The sequence below is a fragment of the Physcomitrium patens genome, chromosome 2 (assembly GCF_059467195.1).
Source record: "Physcomitrium patens ecotype Gransden chromosome 2, ASM5946719v1, whole genome shotgun sequence".
NCBI lineage: Eukaryota > Viridiplantae > Streptophyta > Bryopsida > Funariales > Funariaceae > Physcomitrium > Physcomitrium patens.
In genome coordinates, this window is record NC_143411.1 from 11,729,715 (window position 1) to 11,748,635 (window position 18,921).

The 18,921-nt window shown below is 36.2% G+C and overlaps 4 protein-coding genes across 5 annotated transcripts; 1 reads left to right on the forward strand and 3 right to left on the reverse strand.

The window, feature by feature from the left end:
• The first annotated feature begins 8,870 nt into the window (after positions 1–8,870).
• LOC112294504 (GDSL esterase/lipase At3g09930) lies at positions 8,871–11,128 on the forward strand. Its single transcript, XM_024545009.3, has 5 exons — positions 8,871–9,074; positions 9,473–9,670; positions 9,765–10,030; positions 10,160–10,463; positions 10,585–11,128. Exons 1-5 carry the CDS (start codon positions 8,969–8,971, stop codon positions 10,818–10,820), a joined length of 1,110 nt encoding a protein of 369 aa, XP_024400777.1. The 5' UTR covers positions 8,871–8,968; the 3' UTR covers positions 10,821–11,128.
• On the reverse strand, positions 10,722–13,173 carry LOC112294512 (formiminotransferase cyclodeaminase-like protein). The gene is made up of 3 exons (XM_024545020.3): positions 12,486–13,173; positions 12,070–12,300; positions 10,722–11,843 (listed from the first exon to the last, which is right to left on the reverse strand). The coding sequence occupies exons 1-3, from the start codon at positions 12,667–12,669 to the stop codon at positions 11,326–11,328; spliced, it is 933 nt and encodes a 310-aa protein (XP_024400788.1). The 5' UTR covers positions 12,670–13,173; the 3' UTR covers positions 10,722–11,325.
• An 89-nt stretch (positions 13,174–13,262) lies between these two features.
• Positions 13,263–15,973, reverse strand: LOC112294491 (BURP domain protein RD22). Of its 2 annotated transcripts, none has more exons than XM_024544995.3 (4): positions 15,427–15,973; positions 15,192–15,296; positions 14,329–15,052; positions 13,263–14,192 (listed from the first exon to the last, which is right to left on the reverse strand). In XM_024544995.3, the coding sequence occupies exons 2-4, from the start codon at positions 15,234–15,236 to the stop codon at positions 13,720–13,722; spliced, it is 1,242 nt and encodes a 413-aa protein (XP_024400763.1). In that variant the 5' UTR covers positions 15,237–15,296; positions 15,427–15,973; the 3' UTR covers positions 13,263–13,719. The 2 variants fall into 2 exon arrangements, with proteins under 2 accessions (XP_024400763.1, XP_073395993.1); XM_073539892.2 differs by having other exon boundaries at positions 15,192–15,281; positions 15,427–15,957.
• A 1,653-nt stretch (positions 15,974–17,626) lies between these two features.
• Positions 17,627–18,724, reverse strand: LOC112294517 (uncharacterized). Its single transcript, XM_024545033.3, has one exon. It carries the CDS (start codon positions 18,555–18,557, stop codon positions 17,961–17,963), a length of 597 nt encoding a protein of 198 aa, XP_024400801.1. The 5' UTR covers positions 18,558–18,724; the 3' UTR covers positions 17,627–17,960.
• Between the last annotated feature and the right edge of the window lie 197 nt (positions 18,725–18,921).

Here is an 18,921-nt window from a genome sequence, read left to right on the forward strand (position 1 = left end):
AAACAAAGTCATAAAAAAATTAAGAAATTTTCTTATATATAATTATATATGTATAATTAAAAAAAAAATTTAAATCTTTAGTAGTTTTGATTTTTTAATTTTTGATATTTAATTTTTTTTCTTTTTCTAAAAGGCATATGATGTACTTATCTAATACTATTCTATGTTCTTATTAAACATATTTTAAAAATTATTTCCTCCAAATTCTTTCATTGAATTTAAATTTAATTTATTTAAATTTTGTGAATTACTTAAGTAAAAGTAGAATTTTAAATATAATAAAATATTTATTTATATAAATTTTAGCTTCTAAAATTTATATTTATACTATAAATTAATAATTTATGTAATATATATATATATATATATATAATATTTTTAATGATTTTATTTTATATTTTTATAAATTTTTATAAAATAATTTAACAACAACATAATTTTTTTGTAAAAGTTTTATATATATATACAATATATCAAGCATTTTAATGAAATTAATATATCATTCAAAATAAAACACAAAATGATTATATTTTTTTACTATGTATGTATATATATATATATATATATATATATATATATATATACATACGGTATTATTATTGCCACTACAACTTTCCATCCATCATATGCCATCACATTCTTTATCAATGCTACCACAAATTATCTTAAAATTGTTATACATACTATAATGTACTTAATAGAACATTAAAACACACTTCTATAAAGAATGTGCATTTTATCTTATGCAAGGTCTAGTAGTAATATTTCATAAAATGCATTGTATTTTGCAATGAAAGTTTAATGCAACTTGTAGTAGCATTAGCAAAAATTGAAATGGCATTAGTAACACCCTATATATATGCATCTTATTTTTTATTTTTATTGATTTTTTTAATTTTTTGATAATATATAATGAAATAATAGGAGATAGAGAAGAAAGTTTCATCTTTTTTTATTTTTCATAATTTATAGAAATTATATTCTTCATCTAGATACATGTATTTATATAAATATTTTTTTATCATATCTCATGTGCTTAAATAAGCACTTCTATTAAAATATCATAAGAATTCATTGATAGTTTATTTATTCTAGAATCTTTTGAGTTTGACAATTTTTATTTTACAAATGATACCATTAATTTTAAAGATCTATGATTATATATATAGGTGATATTAATGTGGATACAAAAAATAATGCTAATATATAAAGTATTGTAGAAAAATTCCTAAAAGATGTATATAGTTTACATAATTATAATAAACTTGTAGACTTAAATTATATATATTTTATATTTTAGATGCAAGATATAGTGCACTTAATATACATCTATCTAAAATTATATTTTTATTTATACTCAATTTTTAATAAATTAATAGATTCTAAAAATAATTAGAAATATTTATAATTATTTTTATAGATTTTTGAAGATTAAAAATAAATTTTAATTCAAAAACACACATAACCATGTTAAACAAGTGCCAACAAAATTTTAATTGGTTGTTATATTATTCAAATTTGGCCATTGTGAGCTCTCAATTATGCTCTAAAATTTAAATTTTTGTTATTTTTCTATTTTATGATAATTGAGCATGTTAGATTAGGATTTATATAAGTAAAATTTAATTTTATAGAATTTTTAGGATTTCAACCGTTGATGGTATAAATTATAGCTTAATTCGTTGAATTAGATTAATTAGGACTAAAGTGATAATAGTTAGAAAATTAGAATAGTAATTTAGTTGGTATTAATAATTTAGAGATTGTTAGTCATTACTATGAGGGTTGACTAAAAGCCTATGACTGCACCTATAATCATTGCACATGATTTAGAAGGAATTAGAATTATAATTCTCTAAAAGATTTAATGAAGTTTAGCAATGATAGTTTTGAGCTTTCTTCCAAATTCAACAAATTCAAGTAGCATGGTGGTTTTCTAATTAATAAGAGTCTTTTTAATGCAATGGTGGCACTAGATTTATCCCGTGAAGTGAAGAAAATAATATCAGCACCCTCTCCTTCAAAATACAAGTGAAGAAATGAAATTTTCATTTTGAAGAATTTTACAAAAAAATTGCCAAGATCCTTGTGAGTAAAAACTTTCATAAAAATTATAATTGAGCATGGATTGAGGCATGTGAGTAGTCGGTCTTAGCTTAAAAAAGTGTTTGAACACAATGGTGAATTTAGATTTATCAAAAAACACTTTCTTGACCACTAACAAGAACCATCATCCTTGGTAACGAGATTGGCTCTTGGATGAATGAAGGTTGTAGATCTAGATTAGGGATCTTAGAAATCAAGGGTGGAGATGCAACCACCCTTCTACGAGCCTCTACTCAATTGTATAAGAGAGGCTTGGTTTTCCAAGCCCTCTCTCTCTCTCCTCTTGGGTGAAAAGTAAAGCCATGCCAAATTTTGTCTCTAAACCCTAATCTTAAATTTTATTTTTGATTTCATTGTAAACTTGTGGTTGTGTATGCATGGATTTGGAGTAAAGAATGATGGTCATCTCGTTTTAAGACATAGGGCATTGTGGTAGATAGTTCCCTCCGCCTCCCAAATATCCCAAGGATTCAAGAGCTTCGAATTTTCCTCAATAAGTCGTTTATGTTTTTTTGTTTTGATATGAGTCCTTTTTGTGGTTGTATCTTTTGTTGTTAGCTTTCCAACAAGGCAAGGATTGCTTGATTTGGAATAAGGGCGGAATTTTGGTGGAATTTTGAGTGCATATGGGTCAGCTGCCTTGGGAGTTTAGACCAACCACCCATGACAATGCATTTCTCAGTGCCTCTTAATTGGATTATTTTGAAATTTTGAAAATAAGTGAATTTCAAGCTGAGCTTCTAATAGCATAAATTTCACTAATTTCCAAGACAACTTGAATTTTTGATTAATCTTCAAGTGGAGGAAGGTTGCTTATTGCGGCAATCTTGGTCAGTCAACTTTGAAGGAGCATTTCTCGTGGCTTAGGTATTGGATTGAATTTAAGTTTATTAGAGCAAGAGCACCTTCAAGTTAAATTTGCAATAAATTTAAAATCATTCAATTTGGAGTTAATTAAAAATTTTAGAAAATCTTGAATTCTTGGGTATTGTCAAGGTACTTTGCTTTTATCTCTCTTTAACCATTTTTACTTTTATCTTTACAATAATTTGTAACTTCCATATTTCAACTTTTAGATTTTAATTTTTAATTTTCAACCTTTAATCTTCTCTCTTTTGCTTTTAACTTTTATATTTTTTACTTTACTTTCAATTTTAATTTTTAACTTTTACTTTTACTTTTACTTTTTACTTACAACTTTTATTGTTTAATTTTAACTTCCAACTTTTACTTTTAACTCAATCTTTAAAGATTTTTTTTATTTTTACTATGAATTAATAATAATAATTTGATCAATTACTTTACCATCAATTATGTAAGAAACAATAATTTATAAGTTCAACTAATTTATTATTTATCTACTTTGATTAATTATATTTTTTTAATTCCAAATTTTTTTAGTAATTATAGATTATATAAATGAACTTAAATAGTCCATTTAGATCTAATTAGAAATCATATAAATAGCCTTAAAGATTATAGTAATCTCATTAAATCTTTTTTTTGTTTTATTTTGGTAACTATTTCTTCGAAGGCTTAAAATTAATTAAATTTTTATTAAAAATATTTAAATCAATTTAAAAATTATACAATTGAGAGCTCTCCTATTCCACCTCTTGCACTTATTGTATGGCATCTGTTTCATTGAGTAGTGAGATTTGGGTTCATAGCCATTATAAAAAAAAAATGCTTTGTGATAATTGATCACTAAAATTTTTGATATTAGAATTAAAATTTTGGTATTATTTAGTGATTAATTAATAATAATATTTTTATTATAAAAAAATTACAGTTTTTTAGCTATCACTATTGCACTATTGATTGATTCATATTATTATAATATATGAGAACAGGAGATATTTATTTTTATATATAATTTATTTATTTTTTATAATTTTTTATCACATAAAATGAACTAATATACTTATAGGTTATTTAAGGTACTATTTTATAACAAAGCATACATCAAAAACAACAAAAAATCTAGTAAAGACCAATAATAATAGTAGTAGAAATATTACATCCATAAAATGGTCAAAACTAAAAAATTTCCAATTGCCAAAAAATCTCAATTCACTTCTATTATTAAATTCCAATATAAAGACAACGTATTAATATTACATGGATAAAGATTGTAATTAGACTTACATCAAATATAACTTTTAATTTAACAAGAAGGTGAATTATGATATCAACATTAATGCTCTAAATCTCTCCATTCGTATTAAGATCTTTTAATACAACAAGTTAGTGCAATGTAATTGAATTTCATCAATTTTATTATTAAATCTAAATTTATATAAATTTGATATTAAGAATAAATTTTTAAATCAATTTTAGCAATTACATCAAATTACCATATTTGAAACAAGTATAGATACAACAATATTACAAACCTATAAATTTTAAGCCAAAGTGTCTTATATATTACATATAATATTTTCTTTGTAAACTAATAAATAAAATAAGATAATGAAATTATAATATTCAAGTTATTATATAAAAATGATTCTTTAGCTTTGCAATGGTATTAAATTATATTATAAGTGATAATAAGTTGGTAAATTATAATTATACTTACAATCATGGATAATATATATTTTTTTAAACCATTATAAGATGTACTACAAGTCAATTGTTGCAATACAAAACTTCATTGTTTAACAAAGAATCAACATACAAAACACTCTATAATTTGTTTTCTAAGCTTTCTTTCTAATCTAATTCCTTCTATTGTATTATAAGCAAATAAATATTTAATAAGAAACTTTTATGGTCTTATAAAACTTACCATCTATTCTATATATGCATAAAATAGATAATTTGTTTTAAATTTATAAATTAATAATTATGAAAATATACATGAAATTTATTATATATACAATATTTATTTAGAATTTTTCTATGTCACTAAAGAATAAATTTAAGAATACATATACTATTTAATTAATTAATTTTTAATTAATTTTTTAAAAATTATCATTTTAATCAATTTTATTATTATTTTTAAAAACTTACACTTTAAAGTATAATAATTTTATTTTATTTTTTAAAAATTATTATTATTTTATTTTTATATTTTTTTATAATTTAAATACTTAAAATAATTTTATAAAAAATCATAAAATTTTGAATTATTATTGAAAATATATATCTATATGTAAATTCTATTCAACATTAATACAAAAATAACACATGATCTACTAATTATTAAAAAAATTAGAAACTAAATCAAGTAATAAGCAATATATAATTATAACTACCTATTAACATATTAAAACAAATGTTATCTTTGATATTTGATATGATAAATAAAAATATTCATATATTTATATAAAAAAATATAAATAATCATAGAATATTATGAAAGTACATTATATTTTATCTAAATATATATATATATATATATATATATATGAATCAAACTACAAGTATATCCTAAGTTGCTATAAACACACTCCAAATTGCTATACATACACATAAAACATATGAAGGCCTTTGATTGGCTAGTTGATGTTGTGTGAAGATTGACATTTACAATAATTATGGAGTAAGGGGACAAACAATCTCCTCCAATGGTCTTATTCATTGATTAGAAAATAGGATTTTTGGAGGCAAAGCTATCCAAAATCAAATTGAACTTTATTCTTAGTTCCACCACAAATTCCTTGTCTCTCAATAAATTTTGGAGTTTTTCTCTAACTTCCTAATTGTGCACTTCCAATATGTCTTATTTTTGCAAGCATCTTCTATATTCAAGGCCATTTAATCTGGTGATAGGAAATCATATTCAATTTATAGAACTTCATGTCTTTGTACAAAATAATATAAAATACTGTATACTAAATAAACTATGAAATCATTCACCAACAAGTTTTGTAGCTCATCTTACAACCAATATGATTATAGTAAGATCAAACCAACTCATAAATACAACCCTCTACAATTACAACCTATCAAGATTGATGACAAACCATCACCTAAACTTAACTCAAAGAGACCAAAATTACATGAACTTGTTAAGGAACTCTGAGTCTTGGACATGAAACTGCCATATTCTCTTGAAGGTCTCCATGTATCCAAGACTTATTGTGATCAAAGATGTGGTCTCAATGGTCACTACTCAAATTAACAATAGGCCATGTGTAAACATATATAGGCCAAGGTGGGACTAGAAACTATATTAAAATAATTTATAATAGAATTGAATATAGTGTCATGACTTATAATGTATTGAAATTAGTCAAAAGATTGACAAATAAAGAATTGCATACAACTTTTGTTGGGTGGAATGAAGGAAAATTTACTTATGTTATTTTTTTCATCAATGATGATAAGATTAAAGGATTTTTTTGTCAACAAAATCTTTAATAAGACAAGCATGAAAGTAACTAAGAAGTGCACCATATAGCAAGTTGTGGAACTTTCTATTGTAGCTTCTACCATTACTACTTTACTTGATTCTTATTTTTTTTTAGGATTAAAAGAGGAGTATCTAGAAGCAGCATATATATTCAAAGAAGTCAAAATTGATGATATTTTGGTTGTGACAAACCTTCACAAGAAAGTTCTTATTGATGATGTTAGAAAGACTCTCTATGCAACCAAAATTCGTAGCTATGTACAAGGCATGAACCTCATTTGTGCCAAGAGCATTAAGCAAGGTTGGAACCTTAACCTTGATTAGCTCGCTTATATCTAAAAATAAAGTGTCAGTAAGACTTATTGTGGGACCATGAGTCACAACAAGACTAGGAATAAAATTTAAATATATTTTTGGGAATCTCTATCCCTCAAAACCATGCTTGTTGACTGGTCTACAAGACCATCTCAAGGAATTGTGTGCCTCCTAATTCTACAATTATTGTAGATATTAGTCTGCACACAACATCAACTATCCAATTTGAGGCCTTTTTTTTGTTTTGGATGTGCATATAGTAATTTGAGGTATGTTTATAGCAACTTGAGACAAGTTTGTAGCCTAAACCTATATATATATATATATATATATATGAAGTAGAAAAGCTTGCTTGTCATATAATAAAATGCTCTAATAGAGGTTCTAAAAAGAGACACTTTCTTAATCCCCTTAACAGTCTATTTCTACAATGTATAAACATTTAAAATATTTTTTATAATTATTTTTAAAGATTTTAGGGGCTTTAATACTTCATGTTTGCATGCATTTTTTTAATAGAACTAATATTATTAAATAGTATTAATATTAATACTTAAATAAGTATTAATAGAACTTCATGTTTGCATGCATTTTTTTAAATCTTGATAAAAAAAAACTTTGTTTTATATCTGTTGTGATACATGTGTGATTTTGTATCTATTCTTTTAAAGATTTTCTTAACAACAATTTCAAAACACATTTCAAATAACAATTATGTATTAAAAAAATTATGGTAAAAAAATGTCTTCACATGGATTTGTCTCATTGAATTGGATCTATTGAAACCCTAATTCTAATGGATGCAATGGATTGTAAGAAATGTGGGTACAAACTTCACCGACACGACCGGTGGATGATGAAAAGCATGGAACATTGTCTGAATGAATGCAGCTGAATTTCTTGTCACAGATTCACTCAAAGGCGGAGAATGTCTAATCATCTCACTGCCTTATTCCATCGCCGTAATCTAATCAGGTGCAGCCCACGCACATCTCGCTTGTGATGCTGTACACAGTAAGGGAGGTACTGGAGATTGATGAGCAAATCCTCAACAATCTTCGACGCTGTGCACAACCAGTCATTGTGTTTGGTGTGACTTTCGATCATTGTACATTGAAATGGGTTGCACGCATGTGCAGCAACCGTGTTTCGTTACCTGGTTCTTGTCACCAGCTCAAAGTAGAAAAATCTGTGTCCAGACTTGGAAGCAGACTCGATTTACCCAAAATTACTGGGGAGTCTTTCTAGCGCTGTGCTTCATTTTTCATGATTTGTAAGGGTATGCCATGGCCAGAAGCCTTTGCAACACCGTTTTTAAAGGATTGTGGTTTTTTTATTTATTTTTTTATCGCAGCAGAAATGGCTCTCGAATGCTAACTAATACTCACGATGGTAATTTATGTTCAGGGGGATGTTCATAAGTGGAGATTAGTGAACGTTGCGTTCGTCGCTTCAAAGGTTCTTTTCCGCTTACCCCCTGCTAGCTCCAGATCGGATTTGTCACTCTCGAAATATGGGTCAAACCACATGCAACAGCTGCCGAATTATGCTGTAGAAATGCACAAGCTAATCTATAATCGCGGCTGCTGGCAGAGTCCCCACAGAATTTGCCTGCGGACGATTTGTGGACACGCTCGTGATGCCTTCCTCGCAGTACAGTTCACGCAATTCATTGTAACCTGTTACATCAATCACAAGTGCTAACACCGTACAGGTTCCTCTGGTCCAAGCATCTCCAAAGGTTGTCCGATTTCCGCACTATATTCTATTTTGCTGGGAATATCCATGCATGGGAATTCCCCACGAAGGAGCGCGGGTACGAGTTACTGTACAAGAAACCTATTCCGACGGAACTGGAGAAAGTCAGTATTAGCAGCAAGTACGTTTGGAAATTTTGCTCGTGTGAGTTACCATACGTTCTGAGCTCAGATAATAATCCTCCACGCAATCGGTGTTGCCTGAGGTGTTGATAGAGATGAGGGGTCGATTGGCTTCCTTTGAAAGTCACTGTCACATCGCCACGCGCCACTGGTTGTCCTGAGTCTGTCTGCTCCAAGCTAGCCGGCCGGGTTCATCTTTTCGGGGAGAACGCATTGAGCAGCTGCAGCAGCTCTTAAGTGCTTCTCAGTTAGGTTGGAATGTAGGGTAGGAGGAATTGTCAACTCGTTTTGATAAGCAGCGACAATGACGAGGTGCACTATGGCCAACCCCAGCAGCGAGAGAGGCCTCACCCACATTGTTATTTGTACTCTCTTGCTTTCCGCAGCTTTCCTATCAAGAGTATCTTATGGTAAGACTGCCGATTTCGGTGTCTGGATCACCTTCCCACCCTATCCCAGATTTCGCAGAGTTTGCAATCTTCAGCTGAGGTCGGCAACAGTACTGAGCTAGCTTGTCTAAATTCTCTAGATAGCATGTGGTGAGAGGCCGTAGAAGGTGATTGCTGTGGGATTGTAGTCATCTTCGTGTAATCGATGTTCCGGTCTCCAAGTTTACATGCGCCATGTTAATTTTACAGCATGATTCTATTCGAATTTAAACATGCTGAAATCAGCTGGCTGTCGATCTGTTCTCTCCCCTTTTTTAAGAAAGGGTTGGTGCGCTTTTAATTTGAATCATGCAGGAGTACGAGGGGGATTTGTTGATGTCCCTAGGTTTCTTAACAGAGACAGTTGGCATTCTGTGTAGGCCAAGAAACTGGACTAAAGTCATCAAAATTTCCACCTCCAAATGCAATCTTTGCATTCGGTGACTCGTATTTAGACACAGGAAATCACAACCACTCAGCTGGTGTCAATCGTCCCTGGCTCGCACCATACGGGAGGACCTATCCCGGTACCCCTACCGGTCGATTCTCAGATGGGCGCGTGTTCACAGACGTCTTTGGTATGTGTCTCTGCTTTGAACTGTACGAATTCGACAGAATGTTTCGTATCGTAGTTGCCAACTCTGAAAACTGATATCCCGGTAATTGTTGCAGCGAGCGCGTTGCAAATGCTGTCACCCATCGCATACGAACGACGGCTTTCTGATCCAAATGCACCCAAGCATGGCATGAATTTTGCGGTGGGCGGTGCAGGCGTGTTCAGTTCTTATGGAATCCTCAATCTAGGTGGCCAAGTGGACCAATTTCAGTCTCTGTTGAACACAATATACCCGACAGCGTTTCTTGAAAACTCGGTGGTTCTTGTTGGTATTCACGGAAACGACTATGGTGCATATCTTGTGAAGGGAAACCCGATCTCTGTAAGCTCCTTTTGATAAACCTAACCGTATTATTTTATTCACTTGCGTCTCGTTAATTAAGCTCCTAGTTCAAAACCTAATTCGTGTTGGAGAAATTGGAGAAAGAATTTTGACATGTGTTGTTTGCAGGGACTTCCCATGTTTCAAAAACTAGTGGTCGATGAAATGGTCCGTCAGATTGAGCGTTTGAACAAACTTGGCTTCAAAACTTTCTACATCAACAACATGCAGCCTGTAGGATGCCTACCTTCATCAACACGGCCCACCTTCAACGAATGCAATGAGGTCACTGATAGTATCATGTCGGTTCCACACAACAGCCTCTTGGAAACAGCCGTCGCAGATCTGAAACAGCGGTTACCTGCATCCACCTTCTCACTTTTAGACCATTACAGTGCCTTCAACACTGTTCTCCGAACTCCGGCAAACTCCGGTACAAGTCCAAGCTCAATCTCCTAGTCCCCTCTTCCTTGATTCGTTCCCTGTTTGCCTCAGCTATCTTCTGCAAAGAACTATAGCAGTCAATTGACTGACAGGAACTTCTATCTCTGTAGGATTATCCGCACATCCTCTGGTGCCTTGTTGCTTGGGTGAGGGGAATGCCACTCGGAGCTGTGGTGAAGTTGCGCCTAATGGAAAAGCAATGTTTACAGTTTGTGATGATCCGAAGAAGTCATTTTTTTGGGACACGATTCACCCTTCCCAATCAGGCTGGACTGCTGTTACGAAGCTTCTGTTTCCCGATGCAGATCTGGAACCATTCCAGTCGTCCAAGGAGAGACAGAGTTGAGTTTAGGGTAAATGCATTCACAAAAAATGGGATTGCTGTTGATATGACAAAGATGATGACAAGGAGATTGTGTACCTATGAATAGTGCGACACAGTTCTGATCGTCTCTCTTGCTGGGTCTGCAGTTGAAAACTTTAAGCATTAACCAGCAATTGCTGCTTGTGCGCAGTCGAGTTCGTTGTGCAGTTTAGGCTTACAGAAAAGAAGTCAAGGAATTATATCGTAGACTGAGTTCCATGTAAATTGTGTAGTACTTGATGTCTTATTTACTGGGAAATATCATAAAACTATTCAAGCTTGCAAGAGTATTTCGAGTAATTGTCTATTACTGCATTAGGTCTGGTATTTCTAGATAATTCGTCCACTGATTGTTGTAGACGGATTTGTTGCGAAGGATATATCGAACTGCCTTGCTGCATTTACTTCGCCCACCAAGGCCTTACAATCATCCGTTGCAGCTCTCATTCTTATGCAGTGCAATATGCATGTTCAGCCTATAATTTTCCTACAATTTCTCGTCGAGAGCATTGAGCTTCTCCGAGGCTAATCGGAGGATATCCTCCTTCGAATGACCAGTTAGATATCCATTACTAGCTTGAACTCCTTCTTTGGCTGCAAGCGCTGCAACCAAATGTTGCACTGCCTGTGGATTTGAAACATCCGTATCCAGCAAATTACATGCAATTTCAATGCAATCGGTGCCATGCAGTAAGGCCATGGCTTGCACTTTGGCCAAACCACCTCCTCGTTCACTCACTTTTCTTGCTATGCGTTTTCCCTTGTCTAAGTCTATCGTTGTCAGCGGAACATTGTAATTCATTACCCAGGGACAAGCTCCAACAACTACGATACCGCTACTAGGCGGTGCAACTCTTGGTCCAAAATCTGGTTGCATAGTAGCAGGGAAAATGTTTGAACCAATCCAAAGACCTCCGTTGCTGGGTTGGAAATAACCAAGAGCACGCCGAATGTCGTCCAATGGTCTTCCGTTCCGATGGGCAGCTCCATACAAGAAAGCAGGAACTGTTTCAGATCATAAATTTTAAGCATGTAAACGAGAGAAAAAAAAAAAGGCTTCGAAAACTACTGAGAGGCCAATATTTAGAAAGTCCCTAACGGAGGATTGCCAACCAATTTTGCTGTTTGACAATTGAGAGATACGAACTAATGAGTTATAAGCGGCCGCAATCTTGAAACAGCAAACGGATACCGCATTTTGTGAATGGTGCAAAATGAAGGATTACCAAACCTTTAAGTTCTTGACCAATTTCAGAAGCAATCCCTTCTGCGATTGCTGTTGTGTCAGTCATGGTCGCCGTACCGAGTGGATGCGTGCAAATGTGATCCACAACTCCCAGTCGGGGATGACTTCCTGAATGTTGCCTCAAATCGATGGTCCGCAATGCCGTCCGCACAACATCCGTGACTGCCGACTGCAGAGGTGTTCTTGCATTGCGCGACTCAGAACTACAGACCGAGCCTGCACAAGCATGCTCAGAGACAAAGAGCCCTTTCAATACTCTTTTCACGCTTAAGGTTGCTCAAATCTTACCCTCAGAGCGTCTCCTCTAAATTCGAAACATCTCAAAACGAGTTACCCACCGACGAGCGCGGAAGTAACAGATGTCGAAATCGCAACAAGAGAAAAGACCATCCAGCCTATACCTGCAAGAGTATAACCCACTCTATTGTATTCGTGGTCCTCAAAAACGTGCAGAAGAGGTGCCTCTGGATGCGCGCGGAAAGTAGACTCAATTTCTTGCAACGCAGCCGCATTTCGAGTGTCGGAAATGTAAATTTTGCAGCACGCGAGATGCAAGCGCCTCAGAGGTTGTGCAGCCATAGCCATTACCGGTGTTATTTGGGAGTCTAATTCAAGACGGTCAGTTTCGTCTACTCTGTTCAGGCGAAGACAATAGCCAACAATCGCTGCTTCTGTACAATCTTATCCATGACCCGCTGCACATGAGCACACGGATACCTGACAGAACCTGATAACAAAACTCGCATTTGAATTTCAGCAAAGACGAATCATAGGAACAGTCACGAACTTAATGCTGGGAGATGCTGAAATTGCGAGAAATGAGGAGGAACAGTAGCGAATTCCGAGCCAATCCCAGCAGCTTCATAGCCTGGACTTGCAGATAATCTTCGAAATTCTTCAAGTGCTTGAGTGCAGTATGTAGTTCATCCAATCTGGAATCCGCATACCAATGATGCAGATCGACTCTGTCGTTTTCAAAATCAATCATCGACGGCGGATTGCGCGACGCATCTGTCCAAGAAATATGGCGAAATGTGCTACATATTCGAGATTATCACGATTATCTTTTGGAACCACACATTCGTTGAGGCATTTCAAAACCATGGAAGGCAATGCTGCCGCTATATCAAAACATCCAATGTACCTGAGAAGATGTAATTGCCAATTAGAGCCAAATCTCAACTTAATCATTTTTATTATAATTCCAAAAACATACAACATGCAGAGGACAATGTTCAGAGTAACATGGAGTATTCACTAAGCAAAAATGCCCTCAACCACGCTGATAAAAAGATGGCTTTCAGTTGACTGATAAACACAATTCACTGTAAAGTGACATCACGCTGCTGTGATGATTTCCATGTAGTCTGCAGCTTCATGAATTTTGTGTACCTTATTATAATCAAGTCCTCGTGAGTGGTGCTTAAACATAAAAGTTCTACTCTGAAAATAAGATTAAACCAGAAAGTAAAGCTGTCTGGATCTCACAAACAAGGAGGCAAGGATTGGGCCAAACTTGAAGAGCCCCCTGGATCCAACAGGGATGGACAGTAAATTTACTGGTAGTGTTGGTTCAGTTTACTTAGACTCTTCGACAAGAACTCAAAGCTGCGCCAGGTTTTCGGTGCTCGTCGATCAACCCGCGGGGACGGGTGCCCAGACAAAGGTATCGGATAGCCAATGGCATGCGGAAGACTCGTTGACAAGCAGATCGGGAATCAATGCCTTCCTCGGCTTCTGACTACCACCACCATAAGTGCGGCAAGATGCGATTTGGTTGAAGGGGCGTCCATCTTCGTGGGACACCATAGCCACAGCATAAATCTTCACATTCTCTTCACCGCCATTGTTCTTGCTGCTGTCTAAGTTGCGGCACTCGTACACTGCGAAAGGAAACACGTTCTTGTGACACACTACCGTGTGTTCATACTCCTTCACGTCAAGCACTTTGAGGGTGTTGGCTGCAGTCTTCGTGTTCACAGGCACAGCATCTGCAACCATGTTTCCTGGCACGCAAGATAATGCTGGTTCCGGCGGGCTCTGATGGCTACAGTTCCTCCCAGTGCAGGGAGTAATATCGCAATTGCTTGCCGCTGACTCCTGTGAGGCTGTGCACGCGTGTGCTCAAAACATCATCAACCTTTCTTCGGAATAAATGGCGTTGAGCTTTTCTGCTTTGCGTTGAAAAAATATCGAACCTCTTGCAATAAAGCGTGCACAGAAACGCTTAGTAAGGGGGCTTACCAGTGGATGCAGGGATGGTACGATCAAGAGCGTTGATACGAGAGTCTTGTGGAAAGTGATCACCTAAAAACTTGGTCAGTGTCTCCAATGAAGTCACACACATACCAGAGGACTCTTTGATCACTGCTGGCAAGTTAGTAGGATTGGATTTTACTTCGCAGTGAGCCACTGTGCGGGACATCATAAGAGCCAAATTAGAATTCGGTGGAATAGCAAGCATTTGCAACAACTCAGCAATTTTGTCACCAGACACTGGCATGATCTTGGCAAGAGACTCTGGTAGAAAGGATGTAGTAGGGTACTGATCCCGTAGATTGGCAGAAATTTTGATGTCCTTTCCGATTTCAAGATCCCTTAGATTGAAGAACATCTCCGTTGAGGCTTCGATCATGTCCTTCGCCTTTTGGAGAAGGTTTCCCCCCTCCAGCAGATCCTTAAAGGAAATGTCCATGCTAGGGTCCAAGATTTTCACATCGGCATCACACAATAGCTTGGCCTCCGAGCAGAATTCCTCGGCATGCTGGGCAATGGAACCATCCCCGATCTTCGAAGCATACAACGAAGCGGTTTTTGCATCGAGTGGAGACAAATGGTCCATTAGAATAGACGGTATCATGACACGTTCAGTTTGGCCGTTCACAGCCTCCTTTCCAGCCGCGTTTGCTTTCGATCCTATATTAGTTTCCTGACCAGTATTTCCTTCGACAACACATGCTACCGTCCCCTGCGAACAAACAAAACAATCAACCAGAGACAAAAACAATTCCTGTTTATTTTAAATGCTTCAGCCCGAGCAATTTTCCAAGTCACTAAAACCACCTGCATTCCCCAAGGCCTACCAGAAGCGCTGTCATTCAACTTACCACCAGGAAAAGCAGCACCAGTGTGGAAGCACTCAACGCCGCCATTGGAAGTATCAACGCCACGAAAGGTTCAATATCTGTTCCACCAGCCTGTTCAAACAGAGCCTGTCTCCAACAAGGTTACAGCTCCAAGGCTCCAACTCCCGAAGAAAATCAATGTGAAAGGCAATTTCAATGACAGAATTATCAATCAATCACAATCTTATTAGTTCGTCTCAAGAGTGCGAATGCTTACAAGAGATGTTCATAAAGATGAACTCCAACCCTGCAACTAAGTATTGTGATTGTAGATAACCATGGTCTTCGACTTTTATATGCTCGAGCAGACGTCCTTGGCAATGTTGTCGGCTGCATGTCACTCTGCACTTCGGGCTGTACTCAAAAGGCTCCAACCAAATTCGTTGACGCTACCAGTTGATGTACACAAAGGCAGGCTTAGGATTTCACTTCACAAAACGGGAATTGCTGAAGAGCCGTGATGGTTTCCCTGCGACTCAGCTGGTAGCGGTGACTGCCAATTCGGTCATCACGGTTTCGGTGCACATGAGCAGCGTACAAGTCATGAAGTTTACAATCAGATGCGGCTGGTAGAAGGTGTTGACTAGGTTGAATTCGGAGCATAGTCGGTCCACAAAATAATACGCGTCGTCAGCTTAGCATCACAGTTGGTGTTGCAGGGTCTGGAGTCGGCTCAGGTGCAAGAGCTGCCATTGACATTGCAACAGGCACAAGAATCCCGTCCATCACCATACCCCGGATTTTTTGTTTGATGGCTGCGACATGATGAGCTTGTGGCATCAAGGATTGGTCGACTACTAGTAGTAAATGCTTCAAAATTAGCAGAACAATGAGGAAAGAAAGAAAGAAAGAAGACAAGGAAGGAAAGCAACAACAAAGAAAAGAATATATATATATATATATATAGATATGTAATCCTTTTGTAAATGCATACCATGCACCTGTCACAAAAAGAATCAATGTTCCTTTTGAAGTGAGATTCCCAAAACACATTTGCACAAGTTAATTTGAAAAAAGAAAAAGAAAACTGTTCAAATCTATGTAAGCGTCCTTTCAATTATCTTTCAATCTTCTCTAATAATTCTCGCAACTGAACTCATAATTCTTGCAACTCAACTCAGTTTGTTAGTTATGCTTAAAATTATCAGATCCACATATTTCAAGAGTCTCGAAAACGCAGCTGTGTGGAGACCTAATATTACCCTAATTTGACATACCTGGAACATCCACTGCTAGTCATACAAGGTTTATTCTCTAACTTAGGTAACTTGAAAGCCCACACTCAATTAGAGTAATGTCAGCCTTCAATATCACATTGTTCAGATGTTATCTATGTTTCAATTTCTTGGTGTGTAACATTGTAATTCATTGAAAGCAAATTTTACAGGGAGATCTAGACATTCAAGCTTGGCAATTTTGCTGTGGGGAGGGTTGCACATCCTAAAGGTCGCGAATAGTGTTTCATAGGTTTTGTCCCTTGACTGTAATGTAGCTTGAATTTGCCTTACTAAAATAAGTTTAAATCAAAGCTTGAGAGTTCGATGAAGATCTTCAAAGTCAAGTAGCTAGTGCGTTGTGTGGAGATTCTTCGTGGCAAGGGAAATGGCAACTGTTGGATTTGGACTGTCTGCTTTGGCCCTTGACAGTTTGCTTCTCCAACTTAAAGAGCTTCGAGTTCGACCTCGGCCGTTCAATTGTGTAACTGTTGCGCAGATCAACTTTAAATGCCGCCATAGCTTTTTGCAGAAGCTCAATGAGAGAATGCCAATTGCCAGTAACATGTTATGACACGAGTGTCATATTTTTGTCATCCATCACTTTCAGTCAACATTGGCGGAGGTTTGTTTACATCTTGAAACAAAATGATGCAGCATATATTCGTTATTATCTTTCTTGCAAAATAGAAATTCAGAGTACAATCTGCAATAGGGACACCAAATTTAGGTTCATTACGAGACTGATCCACGAAACATTCTCCAAGTGTCATCTCTAGATGCTAGTAATAGCCAAGTCTCATATATCTGTGATCAACATTATCACAGCCACGGACAAACGTGCCACTTTCCAGTACATGACGATAAAACATTCCATACACCAACACTAGCGCAGTATTCCCATATCACTGCATGTTTCCTGAAGCTCCTGAGCAGAAGTTAAAATTGAAATTTACCACTCAAATTACTCCTCTTTCCACCGTCGCGGATCCAGTGTAACACATTAAAGTCGAGTTCCGACCGTGACTACATCATTTGCCTCGAAAACTGTAGACAGCGCGAAGAAATTCACGAAGTCCATTGTGGTTTGTCACAGCAACATGCACAACCTGCAATTCAATATGAGCAATACAGTTGTTCAACTAAAGAGAAAAATTGCCATGAGAAGGCCAGCACGCACACGATCAACTTGCACAATACGAGTACATAGAAGGTTGTGATTTTATATAGTTCCATTGCGTGTTGAACGCAAGCTAGACTTTACAAATGTAAGGAAAGGATTGCAGCATACTCCACTACGGGAACAAAATTCTCTATCATATTCACATTCCAATAGCGATGGAATTCTCCTCTATTCGACAAATGAAAAACACCATAACCAGCTCGCAGCAGGATTCGTCAGTTATTATGGTCCCCAGAAGCATCTATGTCGTTCTTCAGGAAAACTGTAGTGTACAAAAGATCAAAAATTCAAAAAGACAAGCAGTACTCATAGAACTGAGCTTGGCAGCCGTCAAAACCGGTCCACTCTCTACGCCTAATGACCACCACGACTATTCTTCATCAAGATGGAGGCGGTCAAGACCGAAGCAAACACCACCCAGCCGAAGTAGATCTTCATCAGATTAGCGGCAATGTGGTTGACAGGCTGGAAGGCACCGATGGTGGTAAACACAGCAGCGCCGAGTGCTAAGATGTCAACAAACGCAAGAGTGACGCTGTGGAACTTGAAAAAAAGCACCGACCACAAGAGGTTTAAGCCAAGTTGCACAAAGTAAGCACCGAGAGCGAAACCGTTCCTCTGAAAACCTCCGTCAGCCCACACTAACCACGATGCTAAGCCCATGACAGGGTAAATAAATGTCCAGATCAAGCCGAAGAGTGGGCCTGGGGGTGTCCATGATGGCTTGTTCAAGTTCTTGTACCACTGGTCAGGTGAAGCGAACATGGAAACAAGAAATCCAGCCGCGAGCGGCAGCGCACATGCCACGATCAGAGACGGCACTCCAGGCTTCTTCGCCACCTCTGTAGTTTTCCGGTATGCTTTAGCCACATACTTCTGTTGTGTAGGATCATTATCATGCACGAACTCGGATGTGTCCCTGCTCCTCTTCTGAAGACCCTCGGAATTCATTGTCTACTTCTGAAGCCACGAAAACTGCGAAATATCAGAGCAAAAAACACACTACCCCTCACACAATTCGTGACACAGATCGCACTAACACACTCAGTGATGGCGAAAACGCAAATTAGGTTCTGGAATTGAGAAGGAGAGAGCAGATATATGAATCGACCTCCAGCCAAATGGCAGCTGTCACAGCTTCTTCGAAGCTCCTCTGGCGTCCTTGTAGTGTTACGCGTGGAAAAATTATTTCATGATAGAGGATACGTGTTTGCAAGGGAGACGAGTACCTATTTATAGAAGTGCGATGACTCGGCTTCCATCTGTTTCTAATGGGTTTTACAATACAGCGCAGTTTATGTGGAAGCGGAAACGA

Excerpts from the sequence above, each read along its gene's own strand:
- LOC112294504 (XM_024545009.3), top strand. The coding sequence starts at position 8,969 with ATGACGAGGTGCACTATGGCCAACCCCAGCAGCGAGAGAGGCCTCACC. Across the intron at positions 9,671-9,764 it reads CGTGTTCACAGACGTCTTTG|CGAGCGCGTTGCAAATGCTG; the intron begins GTATGTGTCTCT and ends TAATTGTTGCAG. Across the intron at positions 10,464-10,584 it reads CCGAACTCCGGCAAACTCCG|GATTATCCGCACATCCTCTG; the intron begins GTACAAGTCCAA and ends CTATCTCTGTAG.
- LOC112294512 (XM_024545020.3), bottom strand. The coding sequence starts at position 12,669 with ATGGCTATGGCTGCACAACCTCTGAGGCGCTTGCATCTCGCGTGCTGC. Across the intron at positions 12,301-12,485 it reads AGTGGGTTATACTCTTGCAG|GCTCGGTCTGTAGTTCTGAG; the intron begins GTATAGGCTGGA and ends ATGCTTGTGCAG. Across the intron at positions 11,844-12,069 it reads AATTGGTCAAGAACTTAAAG|TTCCTGCTTTCTTGTATGGA; the intron begins GTTTGGTAATCC and ends GATCTGAAACAG.
- LOC112294491 (XM_024544995.3), bottom strand. The coding sequence starts at position 15,236 with ATGGCGGCGTTGAGTGCTTCCACACTGGTGCTGCTTTTCCTGGTG. Across the intron at positions 15,053-15,191 it reads TGGTGCTGCTTTTCCTGGTG|GGGACGGTAGCATGTGTTGT; the intron begins GTAAGTTGAATG and ends GTTTGTTCGCAG. Across the intron at positions 14,193-14,328 it reads TACCATCCCTGCATCCACTG|CCTCACAGGAGTCAGCGGCA; the intron begins GTAAGCCCCCTT and ends ACGCGTGCACAG.
- LOC112294517 (XM_024545033.3), bottom strand. The coding sequence starts at position 18,557 with ATGAATTCCGAGGGTCTTCAGAAGAGGAGCAGGGACACATCCGAGTTC.